The 21995-nt window shown below is 34.9% G+C and overlaps 1 protein-coding gene across 7 annotated transcripts in view; it reads left to right on the forward strand.

The window, feature by feature from the left end:
• CYLC1 (cylicin 1) overlaps nt 1-21995 on the forward strand; it is a 134759-nt gene that overhangs the window by 60698 nt on the left and 52066 nt on the right. Inside the window, exon 1 of one of the 7 annotated variants that reach the window (XM_049107598.1) lies at nt 2446-2464. The exons of the other annotated variants lie outside the window; for them this stretch is intronic. Coding sequence (XP_048963555.1) covers nt 2463-2464 — 2 coding nt within the window. The 5' untranslated portion in view covers nt 2446-2462. Of the gene's footprint in view, nt 1-2445; nt 2465-21995 lie in introns of those variants that run through there. 7 annotated transcript variants of the gene reach the window in all.

Genomic DNA, 21995 nt, shown 5'->3' on the forward strand with positions numbered 1-21995 from the left:
CAGTTGCATATAATAGCCAGTGTTCATGACATCAAATGCCCACTTTAATGCCCATCACCCAGTTACCCTGTCCCTCAACTCACCACCCCTCCAGCAAATCTCACTGTGTTTCCTATAGTTAAGAATCTCTTATGGTTTGCCTCCCTCTCTTTTTATCTTATTTTATTTTTTCTTCACTTCACCCATGTTCATCTGTATTGTTTCTTAAATATCTATGGTATTTGTCTTTCCCTTTCTCTGACTGACTTATTTCTCTTACTTTAATACACTCTAGTTCTATCCACATCATTACAAATGACAAGATTTCACTCTTTTTGATGGCTGAGTTATATATAGATATAGATATAGATGATATAGATATAGATATAGATATATATCTTTATCCATTAATCTGTCAATGGACATCTGGGATTCTTCCATAGTTTGGCTCTTGTGGACATTGCTTCTATAAATATTGGGGCATATGCCCCTTTGAATCACTATGTTTGTATCTTTTGGATAAATCCAATTGCTGGGTCATAGGATAGTTGTGTTTTTAATTTCTTGAGGAACCTCCATAGTGTTTTCCAGAGTTGCTGTGCCAGTTTGCATTTCCACCAACAGTGTAAGAGGGTTGCCCTTTGTCTCCATCCTCACCAACATCTGTTGTTTCCTGACTTGTTAATTTTAGTCATAGTCATTCTGACCAGCATGAGGTGATATCTCATTGTGGTTGTGATCTGTATTTCTTAATCTTAAAAAAAATAATCTTTATGTCTTCTTTTACATATACCTTTTATAATCCACTGAAACAATATTTGTCTCATATTTTATTTTACTTTATCTGCTTAAGATTTCTGATTTTATTCATTTTAAATATTTGTTTTTTATTTTAATTTCAGTATAGTTAATATATATCAGATAAAGGGCTAGTTTCCAAGATCTATAAAGAACTTATTAAACTCAACACCAAAGAAACAAACAATCCAATCATGAAATGGGCAAAAGACATGAACAGAAATCTCACAGAAGAAGACATAGACATGGCCAACATGCATATGAGAAAATGCTCTGCATCACTTGCCATCAGGGAAATACAAATCAAAACTACAATGAGATACCACCTCACACCAGTGAGAATGGGGAAAATTAACAAGGCAGGAAACAACAAATGTTGGAGAGGATGCGGAGAAAAGGGAACCCTCTTACACTGTTGGTGGGAATGTGAACTGGTGCAGCCACTCTGGAAAACTGTGTGGAGGTTCCTCAAACAGTTAAAAATAGACCTGCCCTACGACCCAGCAATTGCACTGTTGGGGATTTACCCCAAAGATACAAATGCAATGAAACGCCGGGACACCTGCACCCCGATGTTTATAGCAGCAATGGCCACGATAGCCAAACTGTGGAAGGAGCCTCGGTGTCCAACGAAAGATGAATGGATAAAGAAGATGTGGTTTATGTATACAATGGAATATTACTCAGCTATTAGAAATGACAAATACCCACCATTTGCTTCAACATGGATGGAACTGGAGGGTATTATGCTGAGTGAAGTAAGTCAGTCGGAGAAGGACAAACATTATATGTTCTCATTCATTTGGGGAATATAAATAATAGTGAAAGGGAAAATAAGGGAAGGGAGAAGAAATGTGTGGGAAATATCAGAAAGGGAGACAGAACGTAAAGACTGCTAACTCTGGGAAACGAACTAGGGGTGGTGGAGGGGGAGGGGGGCGGGGGGTGGGAGTGAATGGGTGACGGGCACTGGGTGTTATTCTGTATGTTGGTAAATTGAACACCAATAAAAATAAATAAAAAAAAATATAATGCTATATTACTTTCAGATGTACAATGTAGTCTCCATTTTTATCTTTTATTATTTTGTTTTGCTTCTTAAATTTCACATATAAGTGAGATCATATGGTATTTGTCTTTCTCTGATTGTCTTATTTCATTTAGCATTATACCCACCAGATTAATGAATCTTATTGCAAATGTAAGCATTTCATTATTTTTGATGGCTGTATAATATTCCACTGAATATATGTAATGTCTTCTTTACCTCTATATCCATTGATAGACACTTGTGTTGCTTGCATAATTTTGTTAAACTTGGTTATTATAAATAATACTGCAATAAACATAGGGAGACATATTTTTTTTAGAATTAGTGTTTTAATATTCTTTGGGAAAATACCTAGTAGTAGATTTTATACGATCACATGGTAATCCTATTCTTAATTTTTTGATGATCTCCATACTGTTCTTCACAGTGACTGCACCAGTTTGTATTCCCATAAAGTGTATATTAGGGTTCTTTTTACTCTACATCTTCACCAACATTTATTCCTGTGTTTTTTATTTTATTTTGTGATAGGCATGAGGTGATATCTCATTGTGGAGAGGAAGAGAGAGAGCGAGTAGGGAGAGAAGCAGAGAGAGAGAATCTCAAGCAGACTGTCCACTGAGAACAGATTCCAATGTGTGGCTTGTTTCCACAACCCTGAGATCATAACATGAGCCAAAATCGAGAGTGAGGCACCTAACTGAGTCAACAAGGTGCACCTCATTATGGTATTGATTTGCATTTTCCTGAAGTTAATGTCATTGAGCATCTTTTCACATCTATTGGCCATCTGGATGTCTTCTTGGGAGATACATTTGTTCATTTCTTCTGCCCATTTTTCATTGGATTATTTATTGTTTTGGTGTTGAGTTTTATAATTTTTTGTATATTTTAGAGACTAACCCTTTATCAGATATATCATTTACAATTATCTTCTCTGTTCAGTAAGTTGTATTTTAGATTTTTGTTGATTGTTTCTTTCCTGTGCAGAACTGTATTGTTTTTGTTTTATGTATCCCAATAGTTTATTTTTGCTTTTGTTTCCCTTGCCTCAGGAATAATAGATTTTAAAAATGTTGCTAAAATTTTTTTTTAAATTAAAAAACAAAATAAAAAAATAACAAAATGTTGCTATGGCCAGTGTCAGAGAAATTACTGCCTGTGCTCACATCTAGGAATTTTATGTCTTCAAGTCATACATTTAGATTTTATTCCAGTTGGAATTTATCTTTTTTAAGATTTTATTTATTTACTCATGAGAGACACAGAGAGAAAGAGAGTCAGAGACACAGGCAGAGGGAGAAGCAGGCTCCATACAGGGAGCCCATCGTGAGACTCGACCCTGGGTCTCCAGGATCATGCCCTGGGCTGAAGGCAGCGCTAAACCGCTGAGCCACCCGGGCTGCCCGAGTTTATTTTTGCATATGGTGTGAAAAAGTGATTCAGTTTCATTTTTTCCCTTTCATTTAGCTGCCCCATTTTCTCAACACCATTTGCTGAAGAGGCTATATTTTTTCCCATTGTATATTCTTACCACATTTGTCAAAGAATAATTGGCCATGTAATCGTTTTATTTGTGGGCATTATTTCCTGTTCTGTTGATCTATGTATCTTTTTTTGTTTTTGTTTTGTTTTGTTTTACCATAATATACTGATTTTTTTAATATACTGTTTTGATTATTGCAGCTTGGCCACATATCTTGAATGTTAAGACTGTAATACCTCCAGTTTCATTCTTTTTCAAGATTGCTTTGCTATTCATATTATCTTTTATTTCCATGCTAATGATAAAATTATTTATTCTAGTACTGTGAAAAATGGAGTTGGTATTTTGATACGGATTACATTAAATTTGTAGATTACTTTGTGTAGTATGGTCATTTTAACAATATTTGTTCTAATCTATGAGCATGGAGTATCTTTTCATTTGAGTTGTCTTCACTTTCTTTTATCAGTGTTTTATAGTTTTCAGAAGACAGATCTTTCCCTTCATTGGTTAAGTTTATTCCTAGATATTTTGTTATTTTTGGTGCAATTGTAAATGGGATTATTTTCTTAAGTTCATTTTTCTGCTGCTTTATCATTAGTATATGGAAATGCAATGTATTTTTGCATATTTATTTTGTATTCTGTGATCTTATGTATTTATCAATTCTAGTAGTTTTTATGGAGTCTTTAGGGTTTTCTAAATATAATATCATGTCATCTGCAAATAATGAAATATTTACTTCATCCTTACTAGATGTCTTTTATTTTTTCTCCTTCTGATTGCTATAGGTAAGTCTTCCAATACTGTGTTGAATAAGAGTGATAATAGTGGACATTCTCATCTTGTTCCTGGTCTTAGGGAAATTATCCCATTTTTCCCCTTTGAATATGTTGTTAACTGTGGGTTTTTCATAAATGGCCATCATTATGTTGAAGTATGTTCCTACTTTACTGAGTATTTTTACCATTAATGGATGTTGTAATTTGTCAAATACTTTTCTGCATCTATTGAAATAATCATATGATTTTTAAATTTTTTTCTCTTCTTATGTGATGTATCACATTGATAAATTTGTAAACATAGGACCACCCTTTTATCTCTAGAATAAATCCCACTTGATTGTGATAATGATTTTTAAATGTATTTTTGGTTTCAGTTTACTAGTATTTGGTTGAGGATTTTTGCATCTAAGTTCCTCAGAGATACTGTCCTTTAGTTATCTATCTATCTATCTATCTATCTATCTATCTATCTATTATCTATCTATCTATCATCATCTATCTATATCTATCATCTATCTAGTATTAGGGTTATGCTGCTTTTATAGAATGAGCTTGGAATGTTTCCATCCTCTTCTATTTGTTAGAGTAGTTTAAGAAGAATAGGTGTTAACTTTTCTTTACATGTTTGGTAGAATTCACCCGCAAAATTCTCTGGTCCTGGAATTGTGTTGGGAATTTTTAAATTACTGATTTAATATAATTGCTGTTAATCTATCTGTTCAAATTTTCTATCTCTTCCTGGTTCATATTTGGGGGGTTATATGTTTGCAGGAATGTATCCATTTCTTCTAGATTTTCCAATTGGTTGATATATAATTTTTCATAATATTATCTTATACTCCTTTGTATTTCTGTAATGTTGATTGTTATTTCTTCTCTTTCATTTCTTATTTTGTTTATTTGAATTCTCTGTCTCCATCTCTCTGTTTTCCTATGAGTCTAGTTAAAGTTCTATCAATTTTGTTAATATTTTCAAAGAACCATGTTCTGGTTTCATTGATCTATATTATTATTATTGGTGTTGTTATTTTTTAGTTTCTATTTAATTTATCATTTCTCTAATCTGTGCTATTTATTTTCTTCTACTGATTTGGAGTTTCGCTTTTTCTTCTTTTTCTAGTACCTTTAGATGCAAGGTTTATTTTAGATTTGTATTGCTACTTGAGATAGTCTTGTATTGCAATAAACTTCCTTGTTACAACAGCATGTGCTGGATCTCTAAAATTTTTTATCATTATCTTTTCTGTTTCACTTGTTCCCATGGATTTTCTACTATCCTTTTTGATTTCTTGGTTGATCCATTCATTGTTTAGTAGCTTTTTATTTAACCACCATGTATTTTTATTCTTCTAGATTATTTTTTGTGTTTGATTTTTAGTGTCATAGCATTATGGTCATAAAAGATGCATAGTATGACTTTGATCTTTTTTAATTTGTTGAGACTTATTTTGGGGTCTAATATGTGATCTATTTTGGAGAGTTTTCCATGTACACTTAAAAGAATGTGTACTCTGCTGTTTTAGGATAGAATGTTCTGAATATATCTAGTAGATCTATCTGATCCAGTATGTCATTCAAGGCCACTGTTTCCTTGCTGACTTTCTGTTTGGATAATTTACCCATTGAAGAAAGTGGAGTGTTAAAGTTCCCTACTATTATAGTATTAATATCAATTACTTCCTTTATGTATGTTAATAGCTACTTTACATACTTGGTGCTTTCATGTTGGGTGCATACATATTAACAATTGTGATATCTTCTTCGTGAATTTTTCCTTTTATGATTATGTCGTCCTTCTTTGTGTCTTATCACAGTACTTGTTTTAAAGTATATTTTGTCTGATATAAGTAATCCTACCCTGATGCTCCTTCCATTTGCATGATAATTTTTTCCATCTTTTCACTTTCAATCTCTATGTGTCTTCAGGTCTGAAATGAGTTTCTTGTGGGCAGTCTACAGATGGACCTTGCTGTTTCACCCATTCTTCACCCTATGTCTTTGGATTACAGTGTTTAGTCCATTAATATTAAAATTATTAGTAGGCATGCACTTGACATTTTGTCATTTGTTTTATGGTTGTTTTTGTAGTTCTCCTTTGTTCCTTTATTCTCTTCCTCTTCTCACTGTTTGTTGGCTTTTTATCATATATTTGTATTCTTTTTTATTTATTTTTTTTGCATATCTATTACTGGGTTTTGATTTGCCATTACCATTAACTGTATATAATATCTTATACATATAGCAGTCAATATTATGTTGATAGTCACTTAAGTTTATATCTGTTCTTTACTACTCTCCCTCCTAATGTTTTTGGTATATGGTGTCATATTTCACATGCTTTTATTTTGTAAATCCCATGACTGACATTTATAGATATACTGAATTTTACTGCTTTTGCACTTCCTACATTTTTACTCCTACTTTTGGTCTTTCTTTTCCATATTAACATTTATTGGAGCGCTGGTTTAGTTGTCATGAATTCCTTTAAATTTTGTCTGGGAAAAAAAATTTGTCTGAGAAACTCTTTATCTTTCTTTTTTTTTAAATGATTGCCTTGTTCGATAAAGTACTCTTGATTGCAGAGATTTTTTATTATTGTAAATATATTATGGCACTTTCTTCTGGCCTCAAAATTTCTGCTTAAAAATACAATGATTATCATATGGATTTCTTTGAATGTAACTGTTTTCTGGTGCTGTTTTAAAAATTCTCTCTTAATCCATACTTTTTTTTGTAATTTTAACTTATATGAGTCTTTTTTGTGTATGCTCCTCAAATAAATTTTCTGCCCCCTTTTCTCTCTTCTTCTGGGATCCTACAATGCAAATATTATTATACCTGATGATGTTTCTGAGTTCCCTTAATAGTTTTCCTTTCTCTCTCTCTCTCTCTCTCTCTCTCTCTCTCTCTCTCTCTCTCTCTCCTGTTCTGCTTGGTTGATTTGTCATTATTCTTACAGTTCTCTGTTCTTTCTGCTTCCTTTTATCTACTATTTATTCCATTTGTGTATTTTTAATTTCAGTTATTGAGTTTTTCATCTCTGATTGGTTCTTTCTTATGTTTTATTTCCTTTTGTTGAGGGTATCACTGAGGTCCTCCATTCTTTACTCAAGTACAGTGAGTATTTTTATAACCATTATTTTAAATTCTTTCATCAGTGATATTACTTCTCTATTTTGTTTAACTTTCTTGCTATCATTTTGTCCTATTCTCTCATTTGGGACATATTTCTCTATCTCCTCATCTTGCTAACTCTGTGTCTGTTCCTATATTTTAGGAAAGTCCTCTACCTCTCTTGCTCTTCTAAGTAGTGGCTTTATGATTGAGAGGTCTTGTAGTGACCAGCAATGCAATATCCCCTGTTTGCCAAAACCTGGAACTTCAGGGATGTTTCCTGTGTTGCTTCTTGTACCCTATTGTTGTGACTGTACTATGTTTGCCTTCAGTACAGTCATCTGCATTGGCTCTTTTTGCCTATAGTGGGAAGTATTTGATCCTTGGGTTGTTAATGAGCCACTGTAGGGCTGCCTTGTGCCTGAGTTGATTCATACCATGTGTTTGCCAGAGATTGAGTAACACTGAAGTGCAGGGTATTTTTCCTGTTTTGTCCCCTGAAAAGCTTTCATTTGTGGGCAGGGCCTGCAGTCAGACCTGATGTCTGCCCCCAGTCCACTTCTTGGGTCATCATTGGACTGATATGTAAAGTTATCTTCCCCTCTCAAAAGACCAGGAGTCATTTTGGGGTAGTGCTGACTCCAGGTGGGGCTGCTTGCACACTGCCTAGTTTCTGGCACTTATTTGATAGGCCGTGGCCAAGGGCTTGTTGGAGAGAACAAGTCCACAGAGAACATGGGATCAGGAAACACAGTGCCAGCAAGTTCTGCACACTTCTGCTACTGAAGAAGACCTGCAACTGCATGAGAAAATCCCTGCTGAGGCTTAAATGGTGGGGATGATTATGCAGGAGCGCATAAGGATGGGGTACATTCTTAGCAAGCAAGGTGGAGAGTGTGTGTACTGACTTACTTCCTGCTATTTCCCTTGTATCTAGGCTGGGGTGTGGGGAAAGGAAATGGTACCTGCCAGCTCTTTTGTTCTTGAAGTTCCCCAAAGGTCCCTGCCCTCCAGCACATGCTCTGAGATTAGTAAATAAATGTCCTTGCTGTATACCCCAGGTATTTTGAAAACTTCTGTTTCTATGCTGTATCTCAATAAGGTTGTTTATTGTGCTTTAAGGGCAGGGACTCTGCCCTTGTAGCTCTTCCAGAGCTGAACCTCTGATTTTTAAAGTTCCAAATATTAATTCTCACTGATTATTAGGCCTCTCTGGTTTCCAAAACCAAACGTTATGGTGATTTGTCCTCCTCATGTGGGTCCTTCCATGCCTGGGGTGCCTGGGGTGGAGTCTAGTCCTCTACCCTTTTTGTGCCCAAAGTCTCCCTCCCTCCCAAGGACAATCCTGCAGGTCTGTTTGACTGCATCTCTACTCTTTCTACCTGCTTTTATGTGACTTATTTTCTACATTTAGCTGTGGAGAGTCTGTTCTGATCATTGGGTCATTTGTAGTTTATTTACACTGAGGTGAGTGTTATCTAGTAGTATCTGTGGGATGAGATCAGTTTAGGATTGTTCTACTCCACCATCCTCCCTAGAAGTTAGACATTTTTACCTTTTAAGTGGTATATTTAGTCCATACACTTCTTTTTTAGTTTATTTATTTATTTTTTTGGTTAGTACACTTGACATGATATCTACCCTCTTATCAAATTTTTTTTTTTTTTTCAAATTTTTAAGTATACAACATAGTATCATTAACTATGCATACTACGTTATATATCAGATATTCAAAACTTTATCTTACTCCATTTACATTTAATGCAATTACTTTACATTTGGATTTAAATTTAACATCTCATTATTTATTTCTCCTACAATTGTGCTCTTTTTTCTCCTTCTTGCTTTTCTCTATATTTTAATTATATCATTATCCTTTATCATTTTAATTACATTTACCCTGTATTATCTTATTAATTGTGCATTCTTTTATTATTCTTTTGTGGTTTTTCTAGAAATTAAACATAATCCTTTGATTTATTAGAGTTTGGGACAAATTAATATTTTTGCACTCCCCAGACAATGCAAGCAACTTATACTTTAATTCCACTTATTCAACCCACATTTACTACTATTAGCTTTATTTTTCATGAATTTTTATTTTATTTTAAGTTCAACCAGTTATTATTATTATTTACAAATGCCTAATATTTATATTCTACACTCATATATTTGCTCTCTTTGGTGCTCCTTATTTGGCTTTGTATTAATTGTATCATCTTGTATCATTTCCTCCTACCTGAAGAATCTCCTGTTTTTTTTAATTTTTTAAAGATTTTGTTTATTTATTCATGAGAGACACACACACAGAGAGAGAGAAAGAGAGAGAGAGAGAGAGAGGCAGAAACACAGGCAGAGGGAGAAGCAGGCTCCATGCAGGGAGCCTGACATGGGACTCAATCCTGGGTCTCCAGGATCACACCCTGGGCTGAAGGCAGGCTCTAGACTGCCTGAGCCATCAGAGCTGCCCAAGAATCTCCTATTTTAATTCTTGTAGTGTTTCTGCTATATATCTTTATTTTATGATCATTTCTGAGGAAATGTTGCTGTACTTAACTCCTAAATTAGCAGTATTTTTTCTTTCAGGACGTTAAAAATATAATTTCATTGTCTTCTGGCTTGTCTATTCATTCCTTATTTATGTGAAGATATAGTTAGGATCACCTATGTATCAAATGAGTATACACATAATCATGTATAATGTAAAAAATAATAATAATTTGCTATGATATGAAGATAACTACTCAGACATTTTACTATATTTGAATTTTCAATAAGTTGACACTGAGGCCACATCAATTTAAGCAGATATGTCATGATATTTGGCTAAATTGTCCCTTGCTTCTCTGTTCCCTGATTTCCTCTTCTAGTATACTCCAAAATTAGATGCTTGTTCAAGGCAATCCATAGAAGTATGGAAACAGGGTTTAGATCTTCAATTTATGTTTTTTATTTCCTCTTTAAATATGTTCTATCTTTATAATTTATAAAATATATTACAAAAATATGAACTCTACACACGTATACTGAGTTACTATCAAAGAAAGTTGGAAAACTACTTTAGGCTGTAGGAAAAAGAAAAGTCAAAATCAATGCAGGTGCAAAGACTGTTTCCCAACTATGAAAACAGCAATCCAGTTAAGTATGTCAAACCTACAATCTGTTAAATTTTCAAGAACATAGGCCATAATATCATCTAGCTAGTGAATAAATTTTTTTTTTCAAAATAGACTAATAGGGGATACCTGGGTGGCTCAGTAGTTCAGCACCTGCCTTTGGCCCTGGTCGTGATCCTGGAGACCTGGGATCGAGTCCCACGTCGGGCTCCCTGCATGGAGCCTGCTTCTCCCTCTGCCTGTGTCTCTGTCTCTGTCTCTCTCTCTCTATCATGAATAAATAAATAAAATCTTAAAAAAAAATAAAATAGACTAATAGATCAGCTGCCTTTTAGAAAATCAAAACCACAAATTTGAATATTTCAGAAAACTATGTTGTTTCTTTTCAAGTTCATTTACATAATTGGTTCTTAACCAGAAGTAAGTATCTAAATCACCTAAGAGTGTTTTATTTTTGTTTTAAAATTTTAATAATTTATTTATTTATTTATTTATTTATTTATTTATCTATTTATCTGTTTGTTTATTAAGTTAGTTATTTAAGAGAGAAAAAGAGAATGGGCAGGAGGAAATGGGAGAGGGAATCTAAATTAGATTCCATGCTGAGCACAGAGCCTGATGTGGGGCTCTATCCCATGACCTAGAGTTCATGACTTAGAGATCACGACCTGACTGAAACCAGGTTAGGTTGGAGGCTTAACCAACTGAACCACCCAGATGGCCCACCTAGAAGAGTTTTTCTTTAAATTTATTTATGAGAGAGAGAGAGAGAAAGAAAGAAAGAGAGAGAGAGGGAGAGAGAGGGAGAGGGAGAGAGGCAGAGACACAGGCAGAGGGAGAAGCAGGCTCCACGCAGGGAGCCTGATGCAGGACTCGATCCTGGAACTCCAGGATCATGCCCTGGGCCAAAGGCAGGCATGCAACCACTGAGCCACCCAGGGATCCCCTAGAAGAGTTTTAAAATGCAGACTTCATTAAGTCACACCCAGAGTTTCTATTTCAAGGGTTTAGGAGCTTTTGTCAGGCATGTTCACATTTTTTTTATTTTGATTTTTATATCTAGCTAAGAACCACTGTATTAGATATTATTTTAGTGTATCTAAAATCTTTCTTAAGTCAGTAGTAATTTAATGATGAGTATGGACCAGGTTTTGTACTGGATACTAGAGCTTTACTTGGGAAATGAACATAGATTTGACACAAACAGTTAAATAAGTGGCTAATTATAAAAATAAAATTAAAAGTTACATTTACTAACTTGATAATTTAAGTCAGTTAAAAAATGAAGCTCTGGAATCTATGTGTATATAAGTACAATCTTGGAATTAGCAATGGTCACAACTCACTGTCCCTGCTAACTAATAATGATGTAGCATTTTAAAAACAAATTACACTATGTGTATACTCAATAAACACCATCATTATTACCAAATCCAATGGGTACTTTTTGAATGGAATTATTATAGAGCATTTTTTCTTGTGTGGAGAAAAAGTTCAAAATACAGATCAACACTTATCTTTGCCCCTTTCAGATAACATTGGTAGTTTAAGTTTTGAGAACACTAAAAAGTTGTTGGATTTTTTTCAAAATGTATTTAGTACATTTCTACTTGTTTAGACTTTTTTCACTAGAAAATTGGAGGAGTCTGGTTTGATTTGGTGTTCTATATTTTATTAATTTTAGAATTTGTCAAATTTGTGTTTTTATTTCAGCTCTTGATCCATAGTTTATTTTTCCTCAAGTTCATGGTGAAAAATATACTTTTGTTTTTCTATTAATTTCATTTAGAGGTGGGAACCATCATGTGATTTATAGGTAGACATTCTTAGAAAATGGAGATCAGGGAATGTATAAGATTTCTCACACTGATGATTCCAGTCCAAGATGTTAATGTTGGAATACCCTGAACTCACTTCCTCTACGGAAAACACTAAATTGCACCTATTTATAGAACAATTCCTCCTAAGGAAAAACTAAGGGCTGATTGAACAGTTTTCACACAATCAGAGATAGAAAGAATGGTAAAAAGAGGACAACAAAAGAGATGAAGACACAGTAAAAATGAGAACCCTGACTCCTGATGCTGTGAAGAGCAGTGGGGAATGATAGCACTGAGGGACCAAGAACAGATTCCTCTGCCCTTGGGACAGAAAAAAAAAGCCATAGTTTACAAGAAGAACTAGTACGTCATCTTTTAGTTTTGTTTATTGTTACCTATGTAATGGGAGAAGATATTCACAAATGACATATCAGATAAAGGGCTAGTATCTAAAATCTATACAGAACTTATCAAGCTCAACACCCTCCAAAAAAAAATTCCACCCAAGAAATGGGCAGAAGATATGAGCATGCATTTCTCTCCAAAGAAGTCATACAAATGGCTAACAGACACTTGAAAAACTGCTCAACATCACTCAGCATCAGTGAAATACAAATCAAAACCACAATGATACCAACTCAGGCTGGTCAGAATGGCTACAATTAGCAACTCAGGAAACAACAGATATTGATGAGGATGTGGAGAAAGGGGAACTCTCTTACACTGTTAGTGGAAATGCAAATTGGTGCAGCCGCTGTGGAAATTTTATATGTATTTATGGAATTCATATATATGGATTAATTTAATATATATGGAATAAATTTATATAAAAATTTGTATAATAGAAATATATATATATAATTTTATATATAATTATATGTGGAATAAATTTTTATATATATGGAATATTAGTCATCAAAAAGAATGAAATCTTGCCATTTGTGATGACATGGAAATAGAGGGTATTATACTAAGTGCAATAAGTCGGTTATAGAAAAACAAATATCATATGATTTCACTCATATATGGAATTTAAGAAATAAAACAGATGAACATAGGGGAAGGGAAGAAAAATAAGATAAGAACAGAGAGGGAGGCAAATCATGAGACTCTTAACTATAGGGAACAAACAGGGTTGCTGGAGGGGAGGTGTCGGGGGATGGGGTAATTGGGTGATTGGCATTAAGGAAGGCACTTGATGTCATGAGTACTGGATGTTATATGCAATTGATGAATCACTAATTCTACCCTTGAAACTAATAATACTATATATTAACTAAATTGAATTTAAATGTAAAATATGAGTAGTATCCAGAGCTGCAACAACAACAACAAAAAAAATCAAGAAAAGAAAAGACAGAAGAAAGAAAAGACAGAAAAAAAAGCAACTAGTATATAAAAGAGACAAGAGTAGAACTCCAACCAATAGCAATGGAGCTGCAGGAATGCTCTCCAGGTCAAAGGGACTGAAGAACGACATAATTTATTTTTTTCAATCCACCTTAAAAACCCACACCAGGGAAGGTCCAGACACCATAACTCGTGGCTACAGTTGACACAGCAAGCTTGTAGTCTCAGAGATCTCAGGGTCCAAGCACACATCACTTTCAGTTGAGCTGGGGTGCAGGAAAAAAGCTGCTACTTTTTTAAAGGATTTTATTCATTTATTCGTGAGAGACACAGAGAAAGGCAGAGACACAGGCAGAGGGAGAAGCAGGCTCCCTGCAGGGAGCCCAATGTAAGACTTGATCCCAGGACCCAAGGATCATGACCTGAGCCAAAGACAGATGCTCAACCACTGAGCCACCAAGATGCCCTGAGAGCTGCTATTTAAAAGGGATTCCAGAAGCTGTAGAAATTGTCTTTCATCCTCCACAAGTTCAAATCCCATGCAGTGAGCTTACAACCTCAGTTGGCTCACAGAACACAAGCCCACACAGCCCTAGTCATGCTGGAGCATGGAAAATAAGCCAATTTTTTGGTTTTGTTTGTTGTTTTCATTTTGTTTTTGTTCTTTTTGGTCTTCTTTAAATTTTTTTCTTTTATTATTTTTCTTTCTTTAAGAAGCTGCAGTTCAAATAAGCAACTATAATAGAAAAGAATCAGCTTCAGAACTCTGCCAAATAGTGGAAGAGCTGCTGGAATGCTCTCCAGGTGGGAGGGGTGAACATACATTGTTTATGCTCCCCCTTTACTTTGAAAGCACAGACCAGTGCAGTCTGAACATCCTATCTGGCCTGCCACCTCAATGGTCCTGGTTTTCTAAGCCCATACCAACCCAAGCTATCCCATTAGGATGGCCACCGGGAGGTGCATACCAGGACACTGATGCTTAGTGCTCATCAGAGTCCAAGCCTTTGTGCCAAGGTGACAAAGGTACAAAGCAGCCCAGAATATTCCCAGATATCTTACTAAGGTACCCCATGGTATAGATTGCTCCAAAACATGTTGGCCAACATATGCTTGAAATCCAGCTGTCCTCCCAAGGTGTCCCTGATATGAAGCATCCCAGGAACTGCAGGTTCATGCATGCATCAGCTTCAGACACCCCACCAGGGCACATGTTGTGTGGAACACCTCAGAACACTATCATACATCCCAACCTTGGCTCCAGCCACATGGCCAGTGCACCACTGCACTGAGTACTTTAAGATACTGTGGCTTGCACTGAATTCTGCATCATTAATTTTTCCATACCACCCTCCGTGTGGAGAGCCAGGACCCTCAGGCTTGTACCAGATTCAGGTTCAGCTGTCCTTTCATGACACATTTTTCATGGAGACCCTCAGGGTTACAACAGCCCATAGCCATTTTAGCTTTAACAATCCTCCCAAGATGCCCACTGCACAGAGCATACCAGGAACTCCCACACTGTACCCCATCTCAGCTCCAGCCACTCCTCAGGGCACCCTCTGTACAGAGAATTTAGGAACAATTTGGTTTACATCCACTTCTGCTTCAGTTATCTTGCCAAGGTGCCCTATGTGTGCAGAAATCCATGTGCCCCCAGGTTGTGCCCGCTTGAGTTTCAGCTATCCTGCCAAGGCATCCTCTGCATGGAGAGAATAGGCACCTCCTGACTGCAAACTACATCAGCTCCAGCCACCTTGCCAAGCCAGCTCCTACACAGAGAGCCCCAGAACACTATGGTTTACACTGATTTCACCTTTAGCTTCCCTGCTAGCATTTCTTCAGTGCATAGAATGCTGTGAAAAACCTGCCTGCATCCACTTCATTTTTAGTTGTCCTGACAGGGTTTTCACTACATGGAAAGCCCCAAGACCACAGCCTATGCCAACCCTAGCTCTAGCTATGGCAGGAAAAGTCACCAAACACACAGTCTACATAGGGGACAACCATGCACAAGAGAATTCCTTCAGTTTAGAAGACGTAGCTGTTCTGCCTAAGCCATAGAAACAAGCATAGAAAGTCAAGCAAAATAAGAGACAGATAAATGTTCTCCAAAAAAAAGGGAGTGGGGGAGAAAAGTAAAACTCTTATAGATGAGTAAATGAAAAGGGGATAAGAAATATGCCTGATAAAGAATTTAAAGTAATGATTGTAAAGATACCAGGCTGGACAAAAGAGTGGAATAACTCAATAAGACCTTCAATAAAGGCAAACAAAAAATATAAGAAAGAAGCAATTATAGTTGAAGAATACAATAACTGAAAATAAAAACACATACAGACAATACAATCAGTGGCAGATAAGCAGATACAGAAGAATGTATCAATGATCTGGAAGGCACAGTAATGTAAAACACTCAAACTGAATGACAAAAAGCAAAAGGAAAATGAAATTTGAGAACAGGTTAAGGGATCTCCTGGACAACAGCAAGGGAACAAATACATTATAGAGGCCCCAGAAGAAGAAGAGATAGAAAGGGTTATAAATATATATATTCAAAGAAATAATACTGAAAAATTCCCTAACATAGGGAAGGAAATAGACATCCAATTCTAGGAAGCACTGAGAATTATAAACAAGATGAACCAAAGATGTCCACATCATGACAGAAATACTTAATATGTCAAATATTAAGGGTTGCCTGGTGGTTCAGTGGTTGAGCATCTGCCTTTGGTTCAGCTCATGATCCCAGGGTCCTGGGATTGAATCCCACATCAGGCTTCCCACAGGGAGCCTATCTCTCCTTCTGTCTATGTCTCTGCCTCTCTCGCTGTCTGTCATGAATAAATAAATAAAATATTTTTTAAATGTCAAAAGTTAAAGTTAGAGAACCTTAAAGCAGCAAGAAAGAAACTAAAAGTTGCCTATAAGGAAGACTCATAAGCCTTCAGCAGAATCTTTACAGGCCAGAAGGGAATGCCATTTTGAATGATATATACAAAATGCTGAAAGGAAATATCTACAACCAAGAATGCTCTACCTGACAGGATTTTTCAGCTTTGATGGAGAGATAAATAATTTCCTAGATAAACAAAACTAAAAGAGTCTATCACCACTATGCCGGTTACATAAAAAATGATAAAGGGACTTTTTTTATTTTTTTTTATTTATTTATGATAGTCACACACAGAGAGAGAGAGAGAGGCAGAGACATAGGCAGAGGGAGAAGCAGGCTCCATGCACCGGGAGCCCGACGTGGGATTCGATCCCGGGTCTCCAGGATCATGCCCTGAGCCAAAGCCAGGCGCTAAACCGCTGCGCCACCCAGGGATCCCGATAAAGGGACTTTTTAAGTGAAAAAAATGACCCTAATTAGACATAAGAAAATTATTAATAAAAAGATGTAAAAAGACTATATATAATATATAAATGATTATATATATAACTATGTACATATATATAAAACATAGAGGAAGGAGTAAAAAAGAAGGGAAAAATAAAGAAATAAAATTTTAAAATGTTTTTTGAACTTAAATGACAATGTATTTAATACAGAATGCTATTTACATATGATGTTATATATGAATATCATGGCAAACAGAAACCCAAAACCTACAATAGATATATAAAAAATAAAGTTAAAAATAACACTATAAAAACTAGGAATTAAAAAGAAAGAGAGCAAGAGAAGAAGAAAGGAATAAAGAAGAATTACAAAACAGTCAACAATTAACAAAATGAAAATAGGTACATAACAATAATTAAAAATAAATGGCCTGAATGATTTAATCAAAGACATGGTGGAGTGGAATGAATTAAACAACAATAATAAAAAAATAAAAATAAAAATAAATAACAATAATAACAACATCCTTATATGCTGCTGACAAGAGACAAACTTCAGATCTATAGATAAAGAGACTAAAAGTAGGGACGCCTGGGTGACTCAGTGGTTGAGCGTTTGCCTTCTGCTCAGGGCGTGATCCTGGGGTTCCAGGATTGAGTCCCACATCGGGCTCCCTGCATGGAGCCTGCTTCTCCCTCTACTTATGTCTGTCCCTCTCTCTCTGTGTCTCTCATGAATAGATAAATAAAATCTTTTTTTTTTAAAGCGAGAGACGAAAAGTGAAGGGATAAAAATAAAATCATATATAGATAAAGAGACTAAAAGTGACGGGATAAAAACAAAATCATATACTATGCAAATGGAAGGATAACAAAAAACAGGGTGGCGATACTGAAATCAGAAAAAATAGACTATTTATGTATAGTAAAATAGACTTTAAAACAAAGACTGCTAACAAAAGGTAAAAGCATTACAGAATGTTACATTACATAATGATACTCTAACAAGAGACTATAGCAATTATAAATATCTACAGACCCAGCACTGGAGGACCTAAATACATAAAACAGATATTAAAAGAAATAAAGGGAAAAATTGATAGCAACACAATGATAGTAAGGGACTTTACAATCCACTTACATCAATGGATAGATCATCGAGGCAGAAAATCAACAATGTCTTTGAATGACACATTGGACAACATCAACATAAGAGGTGTATATAGAACATTCCATCCAAAAACAATAGTATATTCATTCTTTTCAAGTCCACATGGAATGTTACCCAGAATAAATCGCATGGTAGACCATAAAACAAGCCTCAATAAATTTAAGAAGATTAAAATAATACCATGCATCTTTTCTAATCACAGCAGTATGAAACTAGAAATCTATCATAAGAAAAAAAGAGTAGAATAGGCCACAAACAGAAACAAATGGAGGCAAAACAATATGACACTAAAAAATCAATGTGTTAATAAAGCAGTCAAAGAAGAAATGAAAAATAAATAAATGTAGACAAATGAGAATGAAAATGCAAAATCTTTGGGACACAGTAAAATCACTTCTAAGTAAGAAATATATTGGGATATACCAATAAAAAAAAAGAAATATATTGGGATATAGGCCTATCTAAACAAAGGAGTAAAATCTCACATAAACAATCTAACCTAACATATAAAGGAACTAGAAAAACAAGAACAAAAAGGCCAAGGTGAGTAAAAGGAAGGAAATAATAAAGGTCAAGGGAAATAAATGCATAGAGACTAAAAGGCCAATAGAAAAAAGTATCAATGAAAACATGAGCTGATTCTTTGAAAAGATAAACAAATTTGATATATCCTTAGCCAGACTCATCAAGAAAAAAAGGTAAGGTACCCAAATTAATAAAATTAAAAATGAGAGGAGAAATAATAAATGACACAAGAGGAATACAAATAATTATAAGTGAATAATACAAAAATTTGTGTATCAACGAATAGACAACCTAGAAGACGTGGATAAATTTCTAGAAACAATCTTTGAAAACTGAATCAGGAATAAATAGTAAAACTGAACAGACCAATTATTAGTAATGAAATTGAGCAATAAACTAAAAAATATAAAAAAAATAAAAATCCTGGACCAAATGGTTTCACAGGTGAATTATATGAAACATTTAAAGAAGATTTATTCTGGTCAGCCTGGGTGGCTCAGCAGTTTAAGCGCCTGCCTTCATCCCAGGGCATGATCCTGGAATCCTGGGATCGAGTCCCATGTCGGGCCTCCTACATGGGGCCTGCTTCTCCCTCTGCCTGTGTCTCTGCCTCTGTGTGTGTGTGTGTGTGTCTATCATAAATAAATAAATAAATAAATAAATAAATAAATAAATAAATAAATAAATAAAATCTTTAAAAAATTAAATAAAGAAGATTTATTCTAAAAATATTTTTTTTAATTTATTTTTTATTGGTGTTCAATTTACTAACATACAGAATAACCCCCAGTGCCCGTCACCCATTCACTCCCACCTCCCGCCCTTCTCCCCTTCCACCACCCCTAGTTCATTTCCCAGAGTTAGCAGTCTTTACGTTCTGTCTCCCTTTCTGATATTTCCCACACATTTCTTCTCCCTTCCCTTATATTCCCTTTCACTATTATTCTAAAAATATTCTTAAAAAATAGAAAAAGGAGAAAAATATCCAAATACATTCTACCACACTAGAATTACACTAATACCAAAACCAAATACATTTTTAAAAAGAAAAATACATGTCAATTTACCTAATGAACACAGAAACAAAACCTCCCCCCAAAATATTAGCAAACTGTATACAAAAATACATTATAAGATCACCCACCACAATCAAATTAGATTTATTTTGGTTATGCAAGGGTGGTCTAATATTGGTCAATCAGTCAACATAACACACTACAACAAAACAAAGAAAAAAATCATATTGTCATTTCAATATATGCAAAAAAAACCTCCTCTGACAGAATACAACATACAATCATGATAAAAACTCTCAAGAAAGGGGGTTTAGAGGGAACATATCTCAACGTAATAAAAACCATATATGAAAAGTACACAGCTAACATCATACTCAAAGGTGAAAAACTAACAGCTTTTGCTCAAAATCAGAAAGAAGACAGAGATGTCTAACTTCACCATTTTATTCAGCATAGTACCGAAGTCTTATCCACAGCAATCATGCAAGTAAAAGAAATAGGAGGCTTTCATATTGGTAAAGATGTTAAACTTTCACTATTTGGAAATGATATGAATTTAGAATACAAATCTAAAAGATTCCATCAAAAAAACCTACTAGAACTGATAAATATATTTAGTAAAGTTGCAGGTTACAAAATTGATACCAATAAATCAGTAGTATTTCTACACCCTAATAACAAAGTAGTAGGAAGAGATATTAAGAAAAATACATAATTTGCAATTGCACCCCAAATTATAAAATCTGTAAAAATGAACTTAATTAAGGAGTTGGAAGACTGTACTCTGAAATCTAGAAAACACTGATGAAAGATAATGAAGATGACACAAACAAATGGGAAGATATTTTATACTAATGGAGAACCAACATTGTTATAATGTACATACTCCCCAAAACAATCTAAAGATTAAGCAAATCCCTAACAAAATGCCAACATTTTTCACAGTGCTAGACAAATAATAATAAAATTTCTATGAAACTATTAAAAGACTCCAAATAGCCAAAGCAGTCTTGAGGAAAAAAAATAAGAAAACTAGAGATACCTCAATTCCAGATTTCAAGATACACCATATCTTTACTTTTTTTTTTTTTTACTTTTTTTGGTATATATATTTTATTGGAGTTCAGTTTGCCAACATATAGCATAACACCCGCTGCTCATCCCGTAAAGTGCCCCCATCAGTGCCCGTCACCCAGTAACCCCATCCCCCTGCCCACCTTCCTTTCCACTACCCCCTGTTCGTTTCCGAGTTAGGAGTCTCTCATGTTCTGTCACACTCTCCGATATTTCCCACTCATTTTCTCTCCTTTCCCCTTGATTCCCTTTCAGTAATTTTTTTTATATTCCCCGAATGAATGAGACCATATAATGTTTGTCTTTCTGCAGTTGACTTACGTCACTCAGCATAATACCCTCCTGTTCTATCAACATTGAAGCAAATGGTGGGTATTTGTTGTCTCTAATGACTGAGTAATATTCCATTGTGTGTGTATGTAAATATATATATGTACATATATGTGTGTGTGTATATATATATATACACATTGCCAAATATATATATATATATATATATATATATATATATATATATATATATATACACATCACATCTTTATCTTTCAATGGACATCGAGGAACCTTCCACAGATTGGCTATTGTGGACATTGCTGCTATAAACCTCAGGGTGCAGGTGTCCTGCCATTTATTTCACTGCATCTATATCTTTGAGGTAAATCTCCAGCAGTGCAATTGCTGGGTCGTAGGGCAGATCTATTTTTAACTCTTTGAGGAACCTCCACACAGTTTCCAAGAGTGGCGGTACCAGTTCACATTCCCACAAACAGTGCAAGAGGGTTCCCCTTTCCCCACATCCTCTCCAAAATTGTTGTTTCCTGTCTTGTTAATTTTCACCATTCTCACTGTAAGAGGTGGTATCTCATTGTGATTTTGATTTTGATTTCCCTAATGGCAAGGGAAGCAGAGCATTTTGTCATGTGTTTGTTGAACATGTGTATGTCTTCTTTGGTGAAATTTCTGTTCATGTCTTTTGCCCATTTCATGATTGGATTGTTTGTTTCTTTGCTGTTGAGTTTAATAAGTTCTTTATAGATCTTGGATACTAGCCCTTTATCTGATAGGTTATTTGCAAATATCTTCTCCCATCCTGTAGGTTGTCTTTGATTTTTGTTGACTGTTTCTTTTCCTGTACAGAAGCTTTGTATCTTGATGAATTTCCAATAATTCATTTTTGCTTTTTCCCCTTACCTTCATAGACGTATCTTGCAAGAAGTTGCTGTGACCAAGTTCAAAAAGGGTGTTGCCTGTGTTCTCCTCTAGGATTTTGAGGGATTCATGTCTCACATTTAGATCTTTCATCTATTTTGAGTTTATCTTTGTGTATGGTTTAAGAGAATGATCTAGTTTCATTCTTTTGCACAT

Source organism: Canis lupus, chromosome X, assembly GCF_003254725.2.
Source record: "Canis lupus dingo isolate Sandy chromosome X, ASM325472v2, whole genome shotgun sequence".
Taxonomy (NCBI): domain Eukaryota; kingdom Metazoa; phylum Chordata; class Mammalia; order Carnivora; family Canidae; genus Canis; species Canis lupus.